Raw genomic sequence first — 20,217 nt, 5'->3', positions numbered from 1 at the left:
TAGTTTTCTGGTTTAAGGTTGTTCAATTTCTTAGCTTTGAATTTTTTAATTGCATATGTAGCAATTTCCTATTTGATTAATACACCATCTTCATATTTCACGAGTTCTTTATGTTATATCCATGAATTTTTTTTTTCGCAAAAAATGCTCTATTTGCGATTTTTTTGATAGCAAGAGATAATTAATTTTGCTTTTAAACAACACAACAAAATACACTTATTAACTGTGTGCCAACTCATTAGACTTTTCTTGTTTCCAAAGGAAAAATCCGGTTAATGAACTGGTGAAAATGGCGGGCGGACTGCTGCCAAATGATTCCCCTATTGTTCATGTACTGATAATTCCTCATGCAGTTTTCAAGACAGGGAACTGTTGTTTTGTAGATCAGTTGTACATATATCAAATATGTGCATATTACTTAGATTTTGATTTTTGAAATTTTTTGGATAAATACCAGAAAAACAGAGCCTTCAACAAACGTAGCAAAACTTTATCAAGCACGGACTTACGCTTTTTCCATTTTGGAAAAAGTATTTCAGAGGAAGTAATTCTATTACAGTGTATCACGTACCCTATTTCATCAAGAATGTTTTCAATATAACATACTTCATTCTAATAGTAATTGCGCAAATAAAAGCAAATCTTTGATTGGAGGAAAGAGTTCTCTTAACCAAAAAGGAATACTGTTCGAACAGATTACGCCTTAAGCCTTAGTCAAAACTGATCGAAAGTCTACGGATAGTCTTCAGGTGGATTTTAATGAAAAATCTTACGAGATACGCAAGTGTATAGATCTTACAAATTTCGAAAGATGCACGCATGGGTAGCTGTTGGACATGCACAACCAACATCAAGATATTTACTTGCAGGATCTGAAAACGTACGCTGCACTTGCGCTTTAACTAAGGAACTCGTAAGATAACTAACTGTACGATCTGCGTTGCACCAATGACGTAAAGAAATCTCACTTGACATGCGACAATTCTTTTATCGGTATTCTAAATAACTTAATAATGTGAATTTTTAATGTTTCTCCAAGTGGGAAATTATTAAAAGCAAACACGATTTACGGCTAAAAAATAAATAAATAAATAATAAAAAAAATTTAAAATCTTCACTTCTCGGGATTAACCTACCATCGTTGAGGTCTGCAGAAAAAGCCCGAAGAGTACCGATTAAATTAAGGAGTTCAGGGACTGAGCAGTACTTAGGCTGTTGGGACTGTTCGTAACTAGATGAGCATTTGTCACAAGACTTTGTACACTTCAAGTACATGTCGCGTATAGCTGCTTACAGATCTAGTCGGATAAGCTGTTTTCGAGGGTATAGGATAAAATTCATTTCACAGAAGGTAACATTGCTTTAATCTTTTAAAACCTTTTTACTCATCCATCTTCTTTATGAATCATATGCCGATCAATAATCGAAATATTTTTAAAAAATTGTAAGGATCCAAGCAATATTGAACTCTAGGCTCGTTTAACCAGATGCTCGGCTGTCTCTGTTAATCTCCTACAAGCAAAAGATAGTTTGTCGAAGATTTACGGAGACAGCCGAGCGTCTGGCTGAACGAAAGTACATTGAACTCTGGGGTAGAAATACATACGACTACAAAATAAGAAATCGTTCGTGCTATTAGATCTGACTATTTTCAGGGTATTTATAAATAAGTTTCCTTAAAAAAAAACAATGCTTCAGCATAAATTACATGGAATTTATTGATTATTTTTAAGAACTAAGTCTTGTCAGCGGTGATGATTTGTGCATAGGTCCAAACACTGTTTCACTTCCGGTTTGCTTGAGTAACTGCATAAGAGAGTTGATTTTAAGAGAGTTGATTAAAATCAACTCCCAAAAAGTTACAAGGAAATGTCAACCTGTATTTGTACTGAGTAGTTTTATTAAAGCAACTCAGAGCAAAAATAGTCAAAGCATCGCTGCTTTTGAGCAGTTTTAAGAAAAACACGCATTTCAGAATTCATTGAGTTACTCTAAGACTCCTTGTGTGCGATGAGGCATATATAAGTGTGATTACTTCACATTGTGCTGAATTATTACCAATCATCATGTTAACCAGAACTGTTCTTCTTTATTATTCCATTTAAGAAGTTGCTGTTTTGGTAACATAAAAACAGTTCATACATAGCCCCACAATTTTTACAACTTCGACTGCATTTGCACAAAAGAGCAACATTTTTAGGAGTGTTTTTTCATAAATTGTTTTCAGATCTGTTTAAAATTGAAAATTATTGCCGCACCTAAGTGGGATTTTTAGAACAAATGTCCATTTAACAAAATAGTATGATTGAGTAGCTAAATAAATCTTTCTGGTAGGTAAATAAAGCTAGCATGTAGGTAAATCAAGCTACATAGTTAAATCTAGTGATTGTACTGGACCTGTTTAATGCAGCAGCTAAGCTTTTTTATGTTCTTATTTCCCCGTTCAAACGAACATAAACTATCTAAAAACTAAAACTCAAAACAGCAATACTAGTACATAGAAACAGCTCGCATGTGCGAGTGCAACAGACTTTATAAAATCATATACATTGATACAATCTACATTATAAAAAGACCAAACATTTCATTAAGTAAACGTCGATATTACAAATACAAAACATAGTCCTGGTGTGCTAGAGTCTGTTGAACGATTGGTAGTAAATTCGAATCTATACCTCTTCTAATTTAAGAACATACCTAGGTAGCTCTCGACACGCCTGAGTTATACAAACGACCAATCAGAGACACGCCTGAGTTACACAAACGACCAATCACAGATTGGATATAGAAACTACAAAATTCAAACACGTGGTACTTGTATCATTTATAAATATATATTGTACTTTTTTAAAATTCATTTTTTACAGACACACTAGTACATACAAGTCAAATAACGTTGCACTTTTATTGCTCAAGATGAAGACGATCGTCATATTTGCTGCCTTGACCTCCTTGCCTTTTGCCTTTTTCGAAGATAGTAAGTTAATTTGAACGTATGATGATTATAAGACATATTTTTATACAATTAGCAGCGCAAGTAATTAAATCCTGTTCAAATTTTGAATAAAATTTATGGTAAAATAATAAGAAAGAAACCCAGTTATTAATATATTTCCTAGGACTCTCACTCGTAAACTTTGTTATTTTTAGCTCACCGAGACGAAGTCAGGGCACAGGGGCATCGTATCCGCTCTACACTCTATGACATATGTATAAATATTTATATATATTTATGTCATAAAGTGTAGAGCGGATACGATGCCCCTGTGATGTATCTGGACCTACTTATGGACTTGAAAGACTTGGATGCTGTGTGGCAACGCACTTTGAAAATTTTTTTCAAAGTGCGTTAAATTTTGAACCAAGTTAACCCACTTTGAAATTTTTTTTTTTAAAGTGCGTAATTTTTCAAGGTGCGTTGAAACAATGCTGAGTCTGCATGGGCCATTGATTTTAGATGCTGAAGGATGTTGAGGTTTTTGGAGCAGGTTGAAGTTTTGGGTGCAGGCGCCCTTTGATAGCAATTTCTAAGTTACTACTGGTCCTAACTTCACCAAACGTGCAAGGATAGTGCGTCATATGATCCTAATGAACTGACAGGCTTGAATGCTGAATTTGAGTCATAGGTTTCGGATGCTGGAGGAGGTTAAGGTTTTTAGAGCTGGTTTAAGTTTTTGGAGCAGGTGCCCTCTGATGATTATATCTTAGTTATTACTTGTCTTACCTTAAGGTTTTTGGAGCAGGTCAAAGTTTTTGTTGCAGGTGCCCTTTGATAGCAATATCTAAGTTACTGCTGGTCTGTACTTCACCAAACTTGCATGGGTGGTGCGTCTTATAATACTGATGCACTTGACATTCTTGAACGCTGAATCTGAGCCATAGGTCTCGGATGCTAGAGGAGACTAAGGTTCTTAGAGGTGGTTAAAGTTTTTAGAGCAGGTGCCCTCTGATGATTAAATCTTAGTTATTAATGGTCCTAACTTCACCAAACTTTCATGAATGGTACGTCTTATAATACTGATGCAATTGATAAGCTTGAATGCTGAATTTGAGCCATACGTTTCGGATTCTGGATGAAGTTAACTTTTTTGGAACAGGTCACACAATTATTCAATAGATGATAGGACTATTTCAAACCTGCATAGTTGATTTAAGTATAAAATAAATGAATCGCAGAGGTACTTTCAGATGCAGAGCCTGATCTCCATTATTAAGGATACTAAAAATATATATCTTAGTTATCACTGGTCCTAATTTCACCAAACTTTCATGGATGGTGCTTCTTATATTAGTACTTATACTAATGCACTTTACAGACATAAATACTGAACTATGTTTTCGTGGATTGTAGGATTTTTGCTTATTCGTAGGGACGTAATTTCGTGGATGCGTAGGTTTTCAGTTTCAGTAGAAAAACTTAATTCTTTCATAATTAGTTTTTTGTGGAGAATGTAAATTCGTTGGAGAGGGCTACCCACGAATACCACGAAAATTGAGCCACCCCGAATTCTAATGATTCCACAGTATGACCCATAGGTTTCAGATCCTGGAGAAGGTTAAGGTTTTAAGAGCTGGTTCAAGTTTTTGGAGCAGGTGCTCTCTGATGATTATATATTAATTATTACTGGTCCGTTCTAACTTCATCAAACTTGCATGAATCATGTGCCTTATGATACTGATGCACCTGGCAGGCTTGAATGCTGAATCTGACCCATAAGTTTTGGATGCTGAATAAGGTCTAGTTTTTTGAAACAAGTCACATGTTATATAGATAATAGCTTGCATAGTTGATTAAAATATAATATCAATGAATCGCAATGGTACATGTAGCTTCAGATGCAGAGCCAGATCTCCATTATCAAGGATGCTAAAAATCTCCTACCTCACTCAATCCTGCTTGATAGATGTGTTTGTTGTTTAACGATATAACATTATTTCTATGATATAGTATTTTTTGATATGATACACTATTGTTATATATGATACAATATTATATCATATCTTATTTTGTAAAAAGTTAGATGATACGATAAGATATTTTATGAATTTTATGGATTTTTATGATATGATATTGTATCATGATATTTTTATTAATAGTATAATTGTATATTAGGTAATACAAAAAAAAAGACCGGGTGTCTATATTGCATATATTTTTGATAATAACTTACTGGCCCCTTTTAATATCAATCGTAGCGAAAGGCTGTGAATTCCTGATCCAAATGGTGCCAGATGATCCGCCTGTGACCCTCAAGTTCACTGGCAGGGAGACTCGAGCATGTCACCAGTTGGCCGCGATCTGCGCAGATGCGCTCGCAAAAAACTGTGAGCTCTGCGCCACCGTAGTGGGTAATAACGACTCTGATTGCTCGGTTCAACTTGAGTTCAAACAGGACGTGTTTAAGCCGACAGAACGTGTAAGTTGATCAATACTTTTATACAATTACATGTATTTACATAATGATTGGTTGAATGACTGATTGATTCTCTGTTGTTTTACTGTTTTACAGACGACGATCTCACTTTACATTGTCCTGTTCTAGTTTGCGCAAGCAATACGTAATTATGTATTAGAGCTAAACTTTTTTATTACAACTATAATGTTTTCAACACTATATAAATATATACAGTACAACATACTGTTGGGTTGTTTAAAGATCCTAACTTTTGAGTAATTTAATTATACGCTTTTAATTTTTTTTTTCACCAATTATACTGGCCAATACAAAATGTACATGTATGACATATATGCATGCAAACTTAGCTTAATATGCGGTGGATATCACTCAATGAAATGTAATCTGTTTTTAATATTACTTTGTGATCTTAATAACATCATAATAATTTTATTGTGAATTGCACAGCACACTACAAGACGTCAACAACTTTACGCGTGAACAAAAAAATAGTGCCAACCTAACAAACATTGGATTTTAGAATACAATCTTATCGATTTATTAAAAAAGATATAGAACATGTGTAACAAATAACGTGGTAAAAATCTCATGATTTGCAATTCTATTGGAATGTATTTATAAAGATAAATTAATTCATACAAACAACAAACAGCATTAACTTTAGATGTGATTCAACTAAGGATCAGGTTAGCTTCAGCCTATCAATTTGATTAATTGCAATTGGTCATAGATTGGTTGATTAAACAATCCTTTCACTGATGTGATTGGTTTATAATGATAGATTGAACAATTTAATTGTTGATGATTTATCTATTTACTTATTGTGCAACCATATACTGTGGTTTCATTAATATTCGAGGGTATCAATTTTCGTGGTTAAAGTAAAAATCACAGTTTCAAGGATACGTAAATTCGTGGCCAACCGGCCTATCAATAAAAAATATTAATAGAAATTGCATTTTAATGAACATTAAATTTCGTGGATCAACTTAACAACGAAATCCACGAAAATTGGTATTCAACGAATATTGATGAAACCACAGTATGTACACGTACCTGCTCACATATGTGTGGTAGGTCTGTCGTTAAAATGAGAAAAAATAAATAAGCCATAATCATGACCAAAATCGTCAATTGGTGTTGTTTTTCATATCCAGCTCGTTGGGTGTTTTCAGTCCCTGAGCCTGGGAATTTCCTTTTGGGATTCTGGTAGGCTATTTGTCCCTGATGCTGTCAGATTTGAATTGTAGACAATTATTATTTTGCAGAACGAGACATGCTTGGAGAGGGACATAGAGCCATACTGCTCAACATTCTTTCTAGGAATGAATATAACGAGAAAAAACAATTCACTGACTAGCGCTAGTTTTGACATCATTCTTACAGCTAACATTCCCGCAGACCGTTACAAAACAAGTAAGTCGATTCGTAGACGTATACCAATGTTTGTACTTTTAGTGTTAATGAGTTTATGAGGGCCCCTTTAGTTTTAAAAATGAAGAGCTCTTTATAAAGAATTGGGGAGATTTTCAAATTTTAAAAAAGCTAAAAAGTAAACTTGAATAATAGTTTATTACAATAATATTCAGTAAAATAATTCAAGTTTATAGCGTATCTGTTAGTTATTCAATAATCAAACCTACTGGTATGGTTTCTTTTTGATGACATCCACTCACAGTTTTCTAATAGTTATGTAACGAAAGAAAATTTAGTGCATGGGCCGTCCTGTGATGCTCATGTTCTAACAAAGTGTATCTACAAGCTAATTATTATGTATATATAGTATAGAAGCAAATTAAGTTATTCTATATCTGCTTATTATCTAAGAAAAGCTAGGCAAATCTTACCCACGTATGCACATTCTCTATTAATAAAACGATAGCGTTTCTGTAAGCCCTTAAACAAAATGTTATAGGTATTATAGAATTGATATGCATAGATGTATTTTGGGTACAAGTATTTTTACTTGGGCCAATACATTTTGTGGAGGATTAATTGAGCGAAATATGCATTTATATATGTGTAACGATGGGCAGAAATTATATATGTGAATGTGTTTTTGCGTAAATGGTGGAAAACACTCTAATTATTTCACCCTAAGCCAATACGTTTTGTGACGAAAAGCAACAATTTTATACACCTGAATTTGTTTGTTTGATGCTCATTGTGATACTGTTACATATTCTTATTTCAAGTTCTTTATTTCTGTAATTTAATCGTCTTTAAGTTTATTGAGCAAATGTTTTTAAAGTAATTCAACTAGGACCAAACCAATATAGTAGACAAATGAGAAAATCTACAAGAACAACGATAGTCGTCAATTACTAATGATCGTCTTAATGTCATGTTGTAAATGTTGTATTTACTGCAACCCGATAAATTCAGAATTTACAAGATGACAATAATATTCTTTGATGTCTTTAGACTGGGGACTTATTGGTGGAATCATAGGCGGAGTGATTTTCGGAATAACAGCCATAGTGTTTGTCGTGCTATGGATCATTGGCACTTGCAGGAAATACAGGGGTGGGGAGCAGAGGCATAGTCCAGGGAGCACAGGTAGTTCACTATAACAGATGCTTTATAGTTCAAAATACTGGTTTAAATAGGCTGGATGGTCAGGCGAAGGCCTCCATATGAACATTGAGCGAAGGAAAGGTGTTCGTGAAAAGAGCGTCAACAGAAAAATCAAAGAGCAAGATGTCCTCCTGGACATATAATTCCTTTGTGACAAAAATATAGTCCTATATAGATATTTGTAACGACCGAAAATTGGTCTTATATGTACTTTGAATACAAGTAACTGTAAACCGACACAGAGATCGTATTTGTACATGTACAAGTACATAAGTATGATTAAAACACCCCTGCGAATGTGTTCGGAATGTTTTCTTTATCGTTGCTAAGTAAGTAATAAATCCAGAGGTGCTCGAATGAAAGTTCACGAGACTTCACCGATATTTGTTCACTTCCTGTGAAATTTCGAGCGGAAGTATAAGTGTTCGGATAATATTCTCAAAATACGTAAGTACTGGTCGTTTTTCATATCACATCCTACTATGATTTATGTTAAAACAGGAAAAGCTTTCAAGATGTATGTCTTATTTTACCATCTAGCAGTTATTTATATTAAACGATAATATTCAGAACAGAGTTATCGTTCGTGTTCAAACACGTGTAAAGTGGTTGAAAATATAACCATTGGATTGCTTGATAAAATCATAGCCATGTTTGATGCTTGTGGTGTGCAATACCATGTTTTAAAAAAAAATAATGGGTGTCTGTTTTGCATTAAAACTTAGTATATCGAGCCATTTTCAAGGAACATTCTGCATAAAATGGTATAGTCTGTTTCACTATTGATGTTATTACTAGGTCAGGCGCGGATCGAAAATTAATCCTCAGGAGGGATCTCTTTTAAACATGTTAGTTGTTGCAACAGCAGACAAAAACAAATTTTTGTATAGTCACATTTATTTCTAGAACACATTTTATTCACCAATTAATGAAGATAAAGTTTAAAATCAATAAACCTCTAGATTTTATATTTGACTACTATATTAAGAACCTAGATACATGTACTGTGAAATAGACTTTATACACGAGGTACGATTTTTACTGCGAAACTGAAAGGGTCAAATAAAACCACGTGGTCTAAAATTTGAATGACAATAACATTCGCAGGGGTGTAAAAGAAAGTAAGAAGAAAGTAAGCTTAAATGTAAGTCTAGAGGAATGTAAACCTATCATGAACCGCTAAGAGATTGGATTTTTTGTTGACACGACTTTTGTATTTCTTGACTCCTGAATGCCGGAAATTAAAGATAGGCATACACGCCTCTAATGCTCTTCATGTTTTAATTCAATTTAGCAAATTCAATCTATCTCGACAGCAGGTAAACAATATATAAAAATTTTGCGTGCATGTATCGTAGAAGGAAAACGGCTTAGTTCTTTTCTTGTCTTCCTTCTTAAAATAAGTTATCTGAGGACCACCCCCCCCCCCCCCCCAAAAAAAAGCCAAAAAAAAAAGCCAAAACAAAAAAACAACAACCCAAAACTGTCATTGTGATCATGCGTGACAACAATTATAAATAATTAAATGTTTTTCTCCTTTCAGCCCCGTTGAAACATTAGAGCAGCCCAAGCTAGCAAGTGGACAAAAGCTATACCTACCAGACTTTGCAAGGAAACAAGCACACATAGCCGCCATATTTTGACGATCCTCCAGAATCTAAACCCGAGCAAAGATGAATATACGACAGACTGTTACTACCACAATGAATTTGTATAATTTATATATGTATAAAGCTTTAAAATCGATTCTTGCATGTTCAGGGATATGTTCTATGCATTCTATGCTACACTGCCAACACTATGGCGACTTTATCGGGTATTAACAGCAAGGAAAAAGGTAATAGTATAATTTACAACAAGAACAAATGAACATATCATTTGTAAATATCCAGTAATGTACTAGCTATAATATTTTGGTCAATGTTAATACATTTTGTTTGTAGATTATGTATACCTAACTCTAATATTTGATGCATTGAGTTTGATCACGGACATTCAGCCGTCAACGGTCTTGCACATGTCATGTATTATATTTATTGAAAAAAACCCATATTGTTCAAAATTTACGTTGTTCAAAACACGTTTTCTCAGTTTAGCACATTTCTATTTATTGCATAAAATTGGATATGCCACACCATGATGTTTGTTTTATTTGCAAAAAACAAATGACCGTCATTGGTATGCCATCGTTGGGTTCTCACGGCCAGTCTCGCATATATGTTTATTGACTGTGCGCCAACTCATTAATTGAACTTTTAATATTAATAATTATCAATTCAGTAATGCGAGGGTGGTTTTCAAAAGGTGTTTGAAGTCTGAAAAATGTGTCCATTTTATGAAGTCACGGTCATAACTTGACCGTTATGAAGCTATGCCGTTGTCAATGTACACGAAAAATGTAAGCCTATTGTCTTTTACACTGTACAAAAATTTAGATGGTTTAAAATCATTTTTTTCAAATGACAGGCAAGTACACATTTTGCTCTTAATTATTATAAATATTTGCTAAGAACAGTATTAAGCCTTAGAATAGAAATTGGAACATTCTGAAAATTCGTGATAGTATTCTATAGCACGTTACAAAATATATGACAATTATCACAGGGTACCAATATCATTTTGATCAGTGAATATTTACATTCCATATGTTTTTTGCATGTAAAGTGTGTTGAAAGCTACGGCAGTTATAACACTGTAATACACACAGGGTACTCAAAGGTTAAAATGACGAGTTTTATTGTGACGTCACAAACGTTGAACACTGTAAACTGCAACGTCATAAGCGACAATTAAAGTTCACGCTTGTGGCTGTTACCACAGGCGCCTGAATTTTTATCAATCAGTCGCTTAAAAAGTCATATATTGAAAAATTCTACCCCTTCTATATATAAATACACAAGGTGTGCAACGCCATTTTGACCCCCTCGTCGATTCAGGCTTCAATTTGCCACATAAATCAGATATGCCTACCGGTTTGCGTGTAACATTGAGTTCAAATGTGATATTGAATGATCTAATACATAAACTTTTTAAAACATATGTTAAGTAAAATGAGGAAAACAAACAACACATTTTTTTGGTTTCTTTAGTGTCTCTGATCTTAGTTTGTCAATGAAATAAATTCATAATTATTGTTTTAAAAAGTTTATGTATTAGATCATTCAGCGCGGAGTTGAAATTTCGTGACGTCAGCTGATGGCTATCGAGCCTCGGGACGAAAATAATAGTCTGCATGAATTTTAGTTGATAGCATTATCAATGCGTTGGATTTAAACTTTAGGACGAAATGTATAGTGAGAAATATCACATTTGAACTCAATGTTACACGCAAACCGGTAGGCATATTTGTTTTATGTGGCAAATTGAAGCCTGAATCGACGAGGGGGTCAAAATGGCGTTGCACACCTTGTGTATTTATATATAGAAGGGGTAGAATTTTTCAATATATGACTTTTTAAGCGATAAAAATTCAGGCGCCTGTGCTGTTACTAAGGCTCTTCCAACTTTAAAATATGAACTTACTATTAGGATAAGATATAAATCACTTTCGCAGACAAAGGCAAGAAGTTAAAAAAATGTAAATATAAGCATTAAATCATGATTTTTTGAAGTATACATTCTCATAATTGCAGCGATGTGTGAATACAAATTGAGTAACGCGTGTTATGAAAATTTGTATGCCCACACCGCTGAAGTAATGATACTGTATACTTCAAAAAATCACGATTCAATGCTATATTAAGGAGGATGGGGGGTCAAAATATAATATAAAACCATCAGATTTATTTGAAAATTTTATATGCGATTTCTGAAGCTATCAACTACTATTTGATAAAGAAAAAAATCATATATTTTAATATAAAATTTCATCACTTCCCATTATCTTTATATGGAGCTCTTCTTTTAAAGGAGATCAATATTGTCTAAAATGGCAGCTACCCCCCAGCCCCCTTAACAACAGAATGGTTGGTGTGCGTTTCAGCATGGGTGCATACCTTATCGTCGGAGAAGCCTCGATTTCGCTTACTACTAGTAACAGATTGTATACAATCATTCTGCTTTCATTACTGATATAAGTGATATGTCTTTGTTACTACGCTGTGATAATTGTCATATATTTTGTAACATAAATTAAAATGTTTGTTTTAGTTCTCAACTTAACATAAATAATGCCTAACTCGATTGGCGGTATCGAAATGGTAGAAACTAATTTGGAGTTTACTATTAGAATAACAAAATATAATTCCATCGTCGCAAATCACGGCCTATAGGATTGTCTCCCATCTGGTCGTGTTTGCATGAGACAAATATTGACCTATACGAGTTATCATATTTGAAAACTGGCCTCTGATGCGTCCTTTGATCAACAAATCACAATTTACGCAAAAAACTGTAATATATATCTTGATGCAACAATTGCCACCCATCAAACTTTCGTCTGTTTGAAAGCAATATTTTTTTCATTGCCTAAAGAGGAAAGTCGATCCGTATTTGGTGTAAATATATAAAATTTCAATGATTTAGCTATAATTCCAGCAGTCAGGAGAGAGAGAGAGAGAGAGAGAGAGAGAGAGAGAGAGAGAGAGAGAGAGAGAGAGAGAGAGAGAGAGAGAGCTATGCTACTGCAGACAGTGGCTTGAGACGATGATCATATTCAGTAGATTTATGAATTTTATTTGAAAAATAAAAATAAAAAAAAGACATCACTTGCATAAAAGTCACTCTATGTCCCTAAACATTTTCGCTATTCTGGCTTAAAGGATTGAAGTGCATAAATGTGTCAAATATAAACACGAGTTGTATGGATGTTTTTAAGATTTCAGATGTCACTTCTGCAAAAAATGTTTCTTTAGATGAATTACAAGGTTTCATTTTCCCAATTTTAAACACAAGTTCATGAAAGGTGCATCTTAGCTGGGTAACTTAATTGATCAGTCATCATTTGGATACCGTACATAACCATTATTCTCACGGTGAGGATGCTGATTGTGACCAATATTTTCTGAATGATTGAGCTGTCAGTAATTCCAGCAAGTTACTTCTTGTAAATCTAATACAGTGTATCACCTCTATTTTATCACGATTTCTTATTCATTATAATATGCTCCATTTTAATGGTAATTGTGATTATAAAAGTAAATCATGGTGTAGAGGAAATGAATACTGTTGAGTGCGAACAGATTAAGCCTTAGTCACAACTGGTCGGACGTGCTTCTACGGTTGATCTACGGGTAGATTTTAATAAAAATATTGCAAGACATGCAATTGCATCTTACGATTTGGCTGTTGGACAATTACAACGGTTTCCTTGCAAGATTTGAAAACGCACGCTGCACTTGAGCTCATAAGGAACCCGTAAGATAACCGTAAGATTTGAGTTGCACGAATGACGTAAGGAGATCTTACTTGACCGACCCCTTAGTTACTCGTTCGTTAACTGCAAGTCGTATGTGCTGACCATCAACATATCAATTGAACGCACAGTACATATACGTCTTACTTACATGTACGTCAAGTGTACACTAATTGCTCGTGGTGCATGCGAATCGTCCGTAAACACGATTTTTATTAAAAAAAATGATTATGAAGAAAAATCCCAGTAAGGATAAGAGAATTGACAGTTTTACCATTCATCATAATCAAATCAAAAATTCTAGAAACCCACTTGTAAAAACCAAAATCAATCAAACAAAAACCTTCTTTTCTACAAAAAATATGGAAGGCAAAGAAGAAAAACAGGACCAGAAGAAACTGAATATTGCAGTAGATTGTAGAAAAATGCATAATATTCCCAATCACTTCGACTTGCGAGCGTGCGATTATAGAAACATATACTAGTACATTTTCTGAATAAGGGGACGAAAAATATATATATTGTTATCATAATTGTATCAAAATCAAAACACCAGAAAAAAATTGTAGACTTTGAATTTTAAAATTAATAAATGATGTCACTCTTTTAATAATTATTAGAAATTAGATTTTTGCGCAGACCTTCTTCAAGAATTCAGAGAAGTTTTCAACAGTTTATGGTAATAGATACAAAAGATAAATTATGTTTTCAAAATATTCTTCATTTGTCTCTTCCAGTTTAGCTAGTCTAATCACCAAAGCAGCAATTACAGAATAACAGGTTTTTTTTCTACCAGTTCTTTTGACGTTTCAATATTAACTTGCTGACAAGAGATGTATTTCAGCACATCCCCGGAGTAAAAAAAAAAAAGTTATTTAAATTGAAAACCAATAATTGTCCAGGTAGCTGTCGTGGGGCACAGAAGGACGTCGGTACAATTAAATAGCAGGTGACTTACATGTACGACACAAATGTTAATACTGCCTCTGGTGCCCGATAATCATTAGACGGAAGTACGGTTCCTACAGGCATCTCACGTTGCAAGTGGCAACCCGTCTTTAAACGCCAAAAAAAAAAAAAAAATAAAAAAAAATTACGACTGGCAGGCCAAACGTAAGATTGTCTTACATTGAACTCTCAATAACTTCGATACGATATATCACGCTACGATCGGCCACGGGAGCCACGCCTGGGAAACCCCGTGGCACATGCACGAACACCAAACACTTACGGCCAGTTTGGACTGAGGCGTGTTTTTACTTTGTTTGCAGGTAATATCCTCATTATGTTATTCATATGTACATCTGGTATTATAAGTGATGTGTTTTGTATTGACTTCATAAAGTTGCTGTATTGAACTAAGTTAAATGTACTATGGCTGATCAATAAAATGGACAATTTTAATGATGCAGGATCATTGAACCAACAATATCTCCCAAACTTTATGTACACGTTACTGTATATATGCCAGAAAACATGAATGTTACAGTAATATATCTACACTCCCAATGTTTGCATTATAAATATAGATCTGCGACGTTCAATTTTCTATATTTACATCTACCGAGTATGATTCTCTCTATTTCTTACAGAAACGTATAGTTAATTCATAGCTCTATAGAAACAGTCAGAATACACGCCCCGTCTATCCATCGGGACCGAAGAAAAATCACGGACTGCAAGAAATAAGCATTATGATGTCAGACTCAATACTCCCATAAGAGACGATTAGGCTGTTTATTTTAGCAAACGTACTGATGTACATCAACAATAATTTAGTGAATTTTGCTAACCGTTTTCGTCCGTCGTCGTGCGTTGTGCGACGTGCTTCGTGCGTTAACAATTTACATTTTTAACTTCTTCTTAAACACTACATGACTGATTGTTACCATTTTTGGTGTGAGGCATCTCTGTGGTACGAGGAATGTATATTGTGAAATTCATGGCTCTACCATACCCGGGGCGCCACATGTGGGGCCAAATATGCCCTAAAAAAACCAATTTTTCAAAAATCTTCTTCTCTACTCCCACACAGGAGAGCACAGGGGCCAAGCTCGTTTTAACATTAATTTCAATGTAACCATAAACATTGAAATTAATGTTAAAACGAGCTTGGCCCCTGTGCAGGAGAGGAAAAATCTGGTTGCATAGTTATGATGTCAATGAAGCCTTCTACCAAAATTGTGAAATTCATGGTCGCTGGGTCAGGGGTTCTGGCTCTAGGGTGGGGCCAATATGGCCATATAGTAAAAATGTATTAAATCTTAGAAAATCTTCTTCTCTACTACCATATATATATTTTTAAAAACCTAAATGCATGATTATGATGTCCATGAAGCCCTCTATTTAAATTGTGAAATTCATGACCCCTGGGTCAGGGTTTCAGGCTCTAGGATGGGGCCAATATGGCCATATAGTAAAAATGTATTAAATCTTAGAAAATCTTCTTCTCTACTCCCATAAATATTTGTTAATAACTAAATGCTTGGTTATGATGTCCATGAGGTCCTCTACCAAAATTGTGAAATTCATGACCCCTGGGTCAGGGGTTCAGGCTCTAGGGTGGGGCCAATATGGCCCTATAGTAAAAATGTATTAAATCTTAGAAAATCTTCTTCTCTACTCCCATATATATTTGTTAAAAAACTAAATGCATGATTATGATGTCCATGAAAGCCTCTACTAAAATTGTGAAATTCATGACCCCCTTTTAGGGGTTCAGGCTCTAGGGTGGGCTCAATATGGCCATTTAGTAAAAATGTTTTAAATCTTAAAACATCTTCTTCTCTACTCTCACACATGTGGGCAAAAAACTGAATACATGGTTATGATGTCCACTAACTCCTTTACCTAAATTGTGAAATTCATGGCCCCTGGGTCTGGGATTCAGGACATGGTGGGGGGGGGGGGGGGGGGCAATATGGCAATATAGTGTTAATGCATATAATGTTTAAAAATTTTCTTCTCTATTCTCACACATCTGTATTAAAAATTGACTAATAATTATGTTTACCAGGAAGTTTTCTACTGAAATTTTAATTTTCATGACCCCTCGAGGATGGGTTTTGACTTTCGGGCAGGGCCAAAATGGATGTATAGATGTTAATGCATATAACGTTAAAAAATTATCTTCTTTACTCCCACACACCTGAAAGGAAAACTGAATTCATGATTTTGTAGACCAGATGTTAGAGTTTTTTGCCAAAATTAAAGGTTTCACAGTTCTTTTTGAAAGATTTCTGGCAGGGAGGTGGTCGTCATTACAAATTTTCTACTCCAGTATGAAACCTACCGGGGGGGGGGGGGGGTGTTAAGGAAGCAAATAGGCAGTTTAGCGTCTTATTTTGACTGCTATATTCAAAATCGTGAAATTTAATAACTATTTTTGAATAAGATCAAAAACTTAGTATTATCCTTTAAAATAGATGTCAGTGCAATAAAATCGGGTAGTACGTTACTGCCACATTGGTGCAATATCACGTGACAACTATAAATAGCTTACGTATATTCCTCAACATAAAATGAGAGAGAACAACGCTACCCCGCGGTTTCCAAAATAAAATAAACATACCAAGTGAAAGCAAAACATTTCAGTTTAATCAAAACCGCTGCTAGAATTCTATGTTCTTCTTAATTAAATAGTTATTCATCCGGCTCTCATAAAAACTTTGCACGGAAAACGGTATGTCGCATCAAAACAACACACAACATGGGATTCTAGCAGCACTTTTCAATTTAGGCATTGATCAAACTAACGATACGAATAAAATTTCAAGTTCAATATATACAGGGTACTGTTGTTCTAGTCGGATTTTTATATCGTAAACAACGACAGAGGATAAGCAAATTTACATACCTTTTAGCAAATGGTTGATAAAACTAACATCTCTCCCAATTTTCTTACGTTCAATTCTCAACAAATCACACATTGATACTTTATCAGAGTTCTTAGATTAGTTATATTTTGAATATGTTTACAATTCTTTCCGATCAAATTCACACAACATTCAACTTTTAGTCATAACGTCATCAATGTGTAAATCAACGTAATACAAACTAAATTCTGAAAAAAAATTGTCTTCAGTATTTTTAAATTGTTTTTGGTCTACGTTTCGTTGCTTAGATATTTGAATATGTACATAATAACTAAGATTTGTGATATCACGGAATTACATGTAACTTAGATTCCATATGCTTCCTTAAAGGGGCATGGTCACAATTTTGGTCAAATTTTGTGTTTATGTTTTTATTATTTACAATGCTTTAGAAATGCATTTCTAATGATCAAATTAAATTTGAGAGTCATTTGAAGAGTTAGAAGCAAGATACAGGGCTCACAATTCTTTGTCATGTAAACAAGGCTCGTGTCCTGTTTTTGTTTACATAGGTTCAATATACCAGTTAAAAAAAAATTCCATCTTATTTGTCTATCTTTTTATTCATTTTAAGCATAGATAAACAGTTCCTAACGTTTAACACATTCGTTTTAGTTTTAAAACCGAAATTTTTACTTCAACGTTAACAATGTAAACAAACGCTTTGTTTACATAGCGAAGAATTTCAAGCTCTGTAACCTGCTTATAACTCAACAAATGACACTCAAATTACGGTTGCCTATCAAAAATGCCTTTCTGAAGCATTGTAAATATCAAAATCGGGAAAATTAGTTTTGCCAAAATCGTGACCATGCCCCTTTAACACCCCTGCGTAATTAATTAGATGCATATATGAGACTCCATGACAAGTTTGTGTATGGGATATATGCTATTAAGGTGACCGTTAATTGGCCTCTTGTACTTTTTAAAATCAGTTTTTTTATTTGTTAAAAGGAAGATGTAAATATAAACAATAAAATGCTTTCTTTGGTGATTCGTGGCGAGTAATTAAATGAACGTAGCAATGTAGCTAACGCGGGTTGTATGTATATCTTATGCAATGTCGTCACCTTCATACCCCACATGAATCATGAAAGAAAACATTTTAATAATTGTTTAAATGAATACACTTTGCTAATTCATGCGTCATGAGCACAAATATAAACGTCTCCACTTGTTTTGAGCATATTTAATACAGTAAGATTAAATGAAATGGTCAATTACACATAACCAAGTTGATATTTACCTTGAAAAAATGATCATTAAATTGAATCTACGTCATACTCCATAATAAAAAAAATATGTTTCCCTTCAAAGTTTCTGGCACTATATTTTTAGTCGCAGAAGCGAACTAAATAACATGTTAATATGACTGTTCCATATATGTTTCATATCCCTGACTTGGATACACATATATTTCATACAAATTAACATCAGTTTGAAAATATTAATATAAGTATTGGATGCTTATTTTTGGATGTCATCGGTCCTGTAACATACCAAGCAGTGCAGACAAATTAAATTACTGCGCTAACGTAATACCTTAATGAACAATAAATAAAATATGTATGAATTGGACCAAAATGAAAATGAACTCATTAAGTTGAGAACAAATTACACCAATCAATTTATCTACCATCAGAGAATAAAAGTTTAAAAGTAATGCAAAACTATTAATATTAGAATACTACTGTTAGATGGAAAACAACCTTCTTGTTTAATGTTGAAATGATAAATCACTTCTATAGTTTGAAAAAACTGCAAGGAAAGAAATTCAAATAACGTTACTAAAAATATTTCATTTTAAGTTGGTAAGTAATGAATTAAATAATTTAAATACAAGTAAAATATGTAGCATGATAAAGAATAAAATTGTAAGCGTGTGTGCTGTATTAGAAAAAAAGAAAAATCAGCTTAAAAAGAAATACACGGGGGACATTTTCGTCACTTTGGCGTTGAAATGGTCAAGGAAGCATAAGGGCAGTTTAGCGTCTTATTTTGACTGTTATATTCAAAATCGTGAGATTGAATAACTGTGTTGAATCTGATCAAAAAGGTAGTAATATATTTTAAGATGGCAATGCAATAAAATCTGGTAGTACATTACTGCCACTGCGGTACATTATCACGTGACAACTATAAATAGCTTACGTATATTCCTTAACATCAACTGAGATAGAACAACAATACCCCGCAGTTTTCCAAAATACAATAAACATACAAAGTGAAAGCAACACAACTGAGTTTGGTGGAAACCGCTGTTAGAATCTTATATTCTTCTTAATTATATAGTTATTCATCCGGTTCTCGAAAAACCTTCTCAACTTTTATACAGTTTGCACTGAAAACTGTATGTTGCATTAAAACAACAAATAATATAGCATTCTAGCAGCATTTTACAAGTTAAGAATTGATCAAACAATCTTTAAGTGTAAAATTTGAAGTTCAATATATACTGGATAGTGTTATTAAAGCCAGATTTTTATATAGTAAACAACGACAGAGGAAAGCCTGGCCGAGAAATAAATGCAAATTTAGATATACTTTACAAAATACTTTATTACAGTCCTTAGATTACTTATATTTCGAATCGCTTCACAATGCTCTCCGATCAAAGGACTATGTGCTGTATGGTCAAATATCTGTCCCCAATTTAAACCAATTTTTAAATAGTATCGTATAAAAACCAAATCTTCATAAATCATTGTTTAGTAGACGCCTATCGCTTTAATCTTGATTTTAGTCACCATTGCTCATTCGCTGATTATCTATGACGTCACTTAAATGACCTAATTCCTGCAAATTTGCCAAAAAATGAAAATATTGTCATTTTTGCTTTATATTTTGCATTCGGAAGTATAGAGCGCAGGTCTGCTCAAGTACGATTTTAACATATGTTTTTCTTCAGATAATTATACACATTATATTAAAAAATGGTACTTGAGCAAGCCTGCGCCCGATGTTTCCCAGTTGAAAAACGATCAGAAAACACCAC

The 20,217-nt window shown here is 33.8% G+C and overlaps 1 protein-coding gene across 4 annotated transcripts; it reads left to right on the top strand.

The window, feature by feature from the left end:
* Positions 1–1,191: 1,191 nt before the first annotated feature.
* Positions 1,192–9,696, top strand: LOC105338067 (uncharacterized). Of its 4 annotated transcripts, XM_034450320.2 has the most exons (7): positions 1,211–1,351; positions 2,691–2,811; positions 2,917–2,977; positions 5,197–5,417; positions 6,686–6,833; positions 7,842–7,976; positions 9,538–9,696. In XM_034450320.2, the coding sequence occupies exons 3-7, from the start codon at positions 2,917–2,919 to the stop codon at positions 9,552–9,554; spliced, it is 582 nt and encodes a 193-aa protein (XP_034306211.2). In that variant the 5' UTR covers positions 1,211–1,351; positions 2,691–2,811; the 3' UTR covers positions 9,555–9,696. The 4 variants fall into 4 exon arrangements, with proteins under 4 accessions (XP_011441344.3, XP_034306211.2, XP_065937800.1 ...); XM_011443042.4 differs by lacking the exon at positions 2,691–2,811 and having other exon boundaries at positions 1,192–1,351; XM_011443043.4 differs by lacking the exon at positions 2,691–2,811 and having other exon boundaries at positions 1,217–1,351; positions 2,868–2,977.
* The last annotated feature ends 10,521 nt before the right edge of the window (positions 9,697–20,217 follow it).

The sequence above is a fragment of the Magallana gigas genome, chromosome 4, assembly GCF_963853765.1.
Source record: "Magallana gigas chromosome 4, xbMagGiga1.1, whole genome shotgun sequence".
Lineage (NCBI taxonomy): Eukaryota > Metazoa > Mollusca > Bivalvia > Ostreida > Ostreidae > Magallana > Magallana gigas.
Note: the sequence above shows the minus strand (reverse complement) of the source record. Positions and strands in the feature narration are given on the sequence as shown.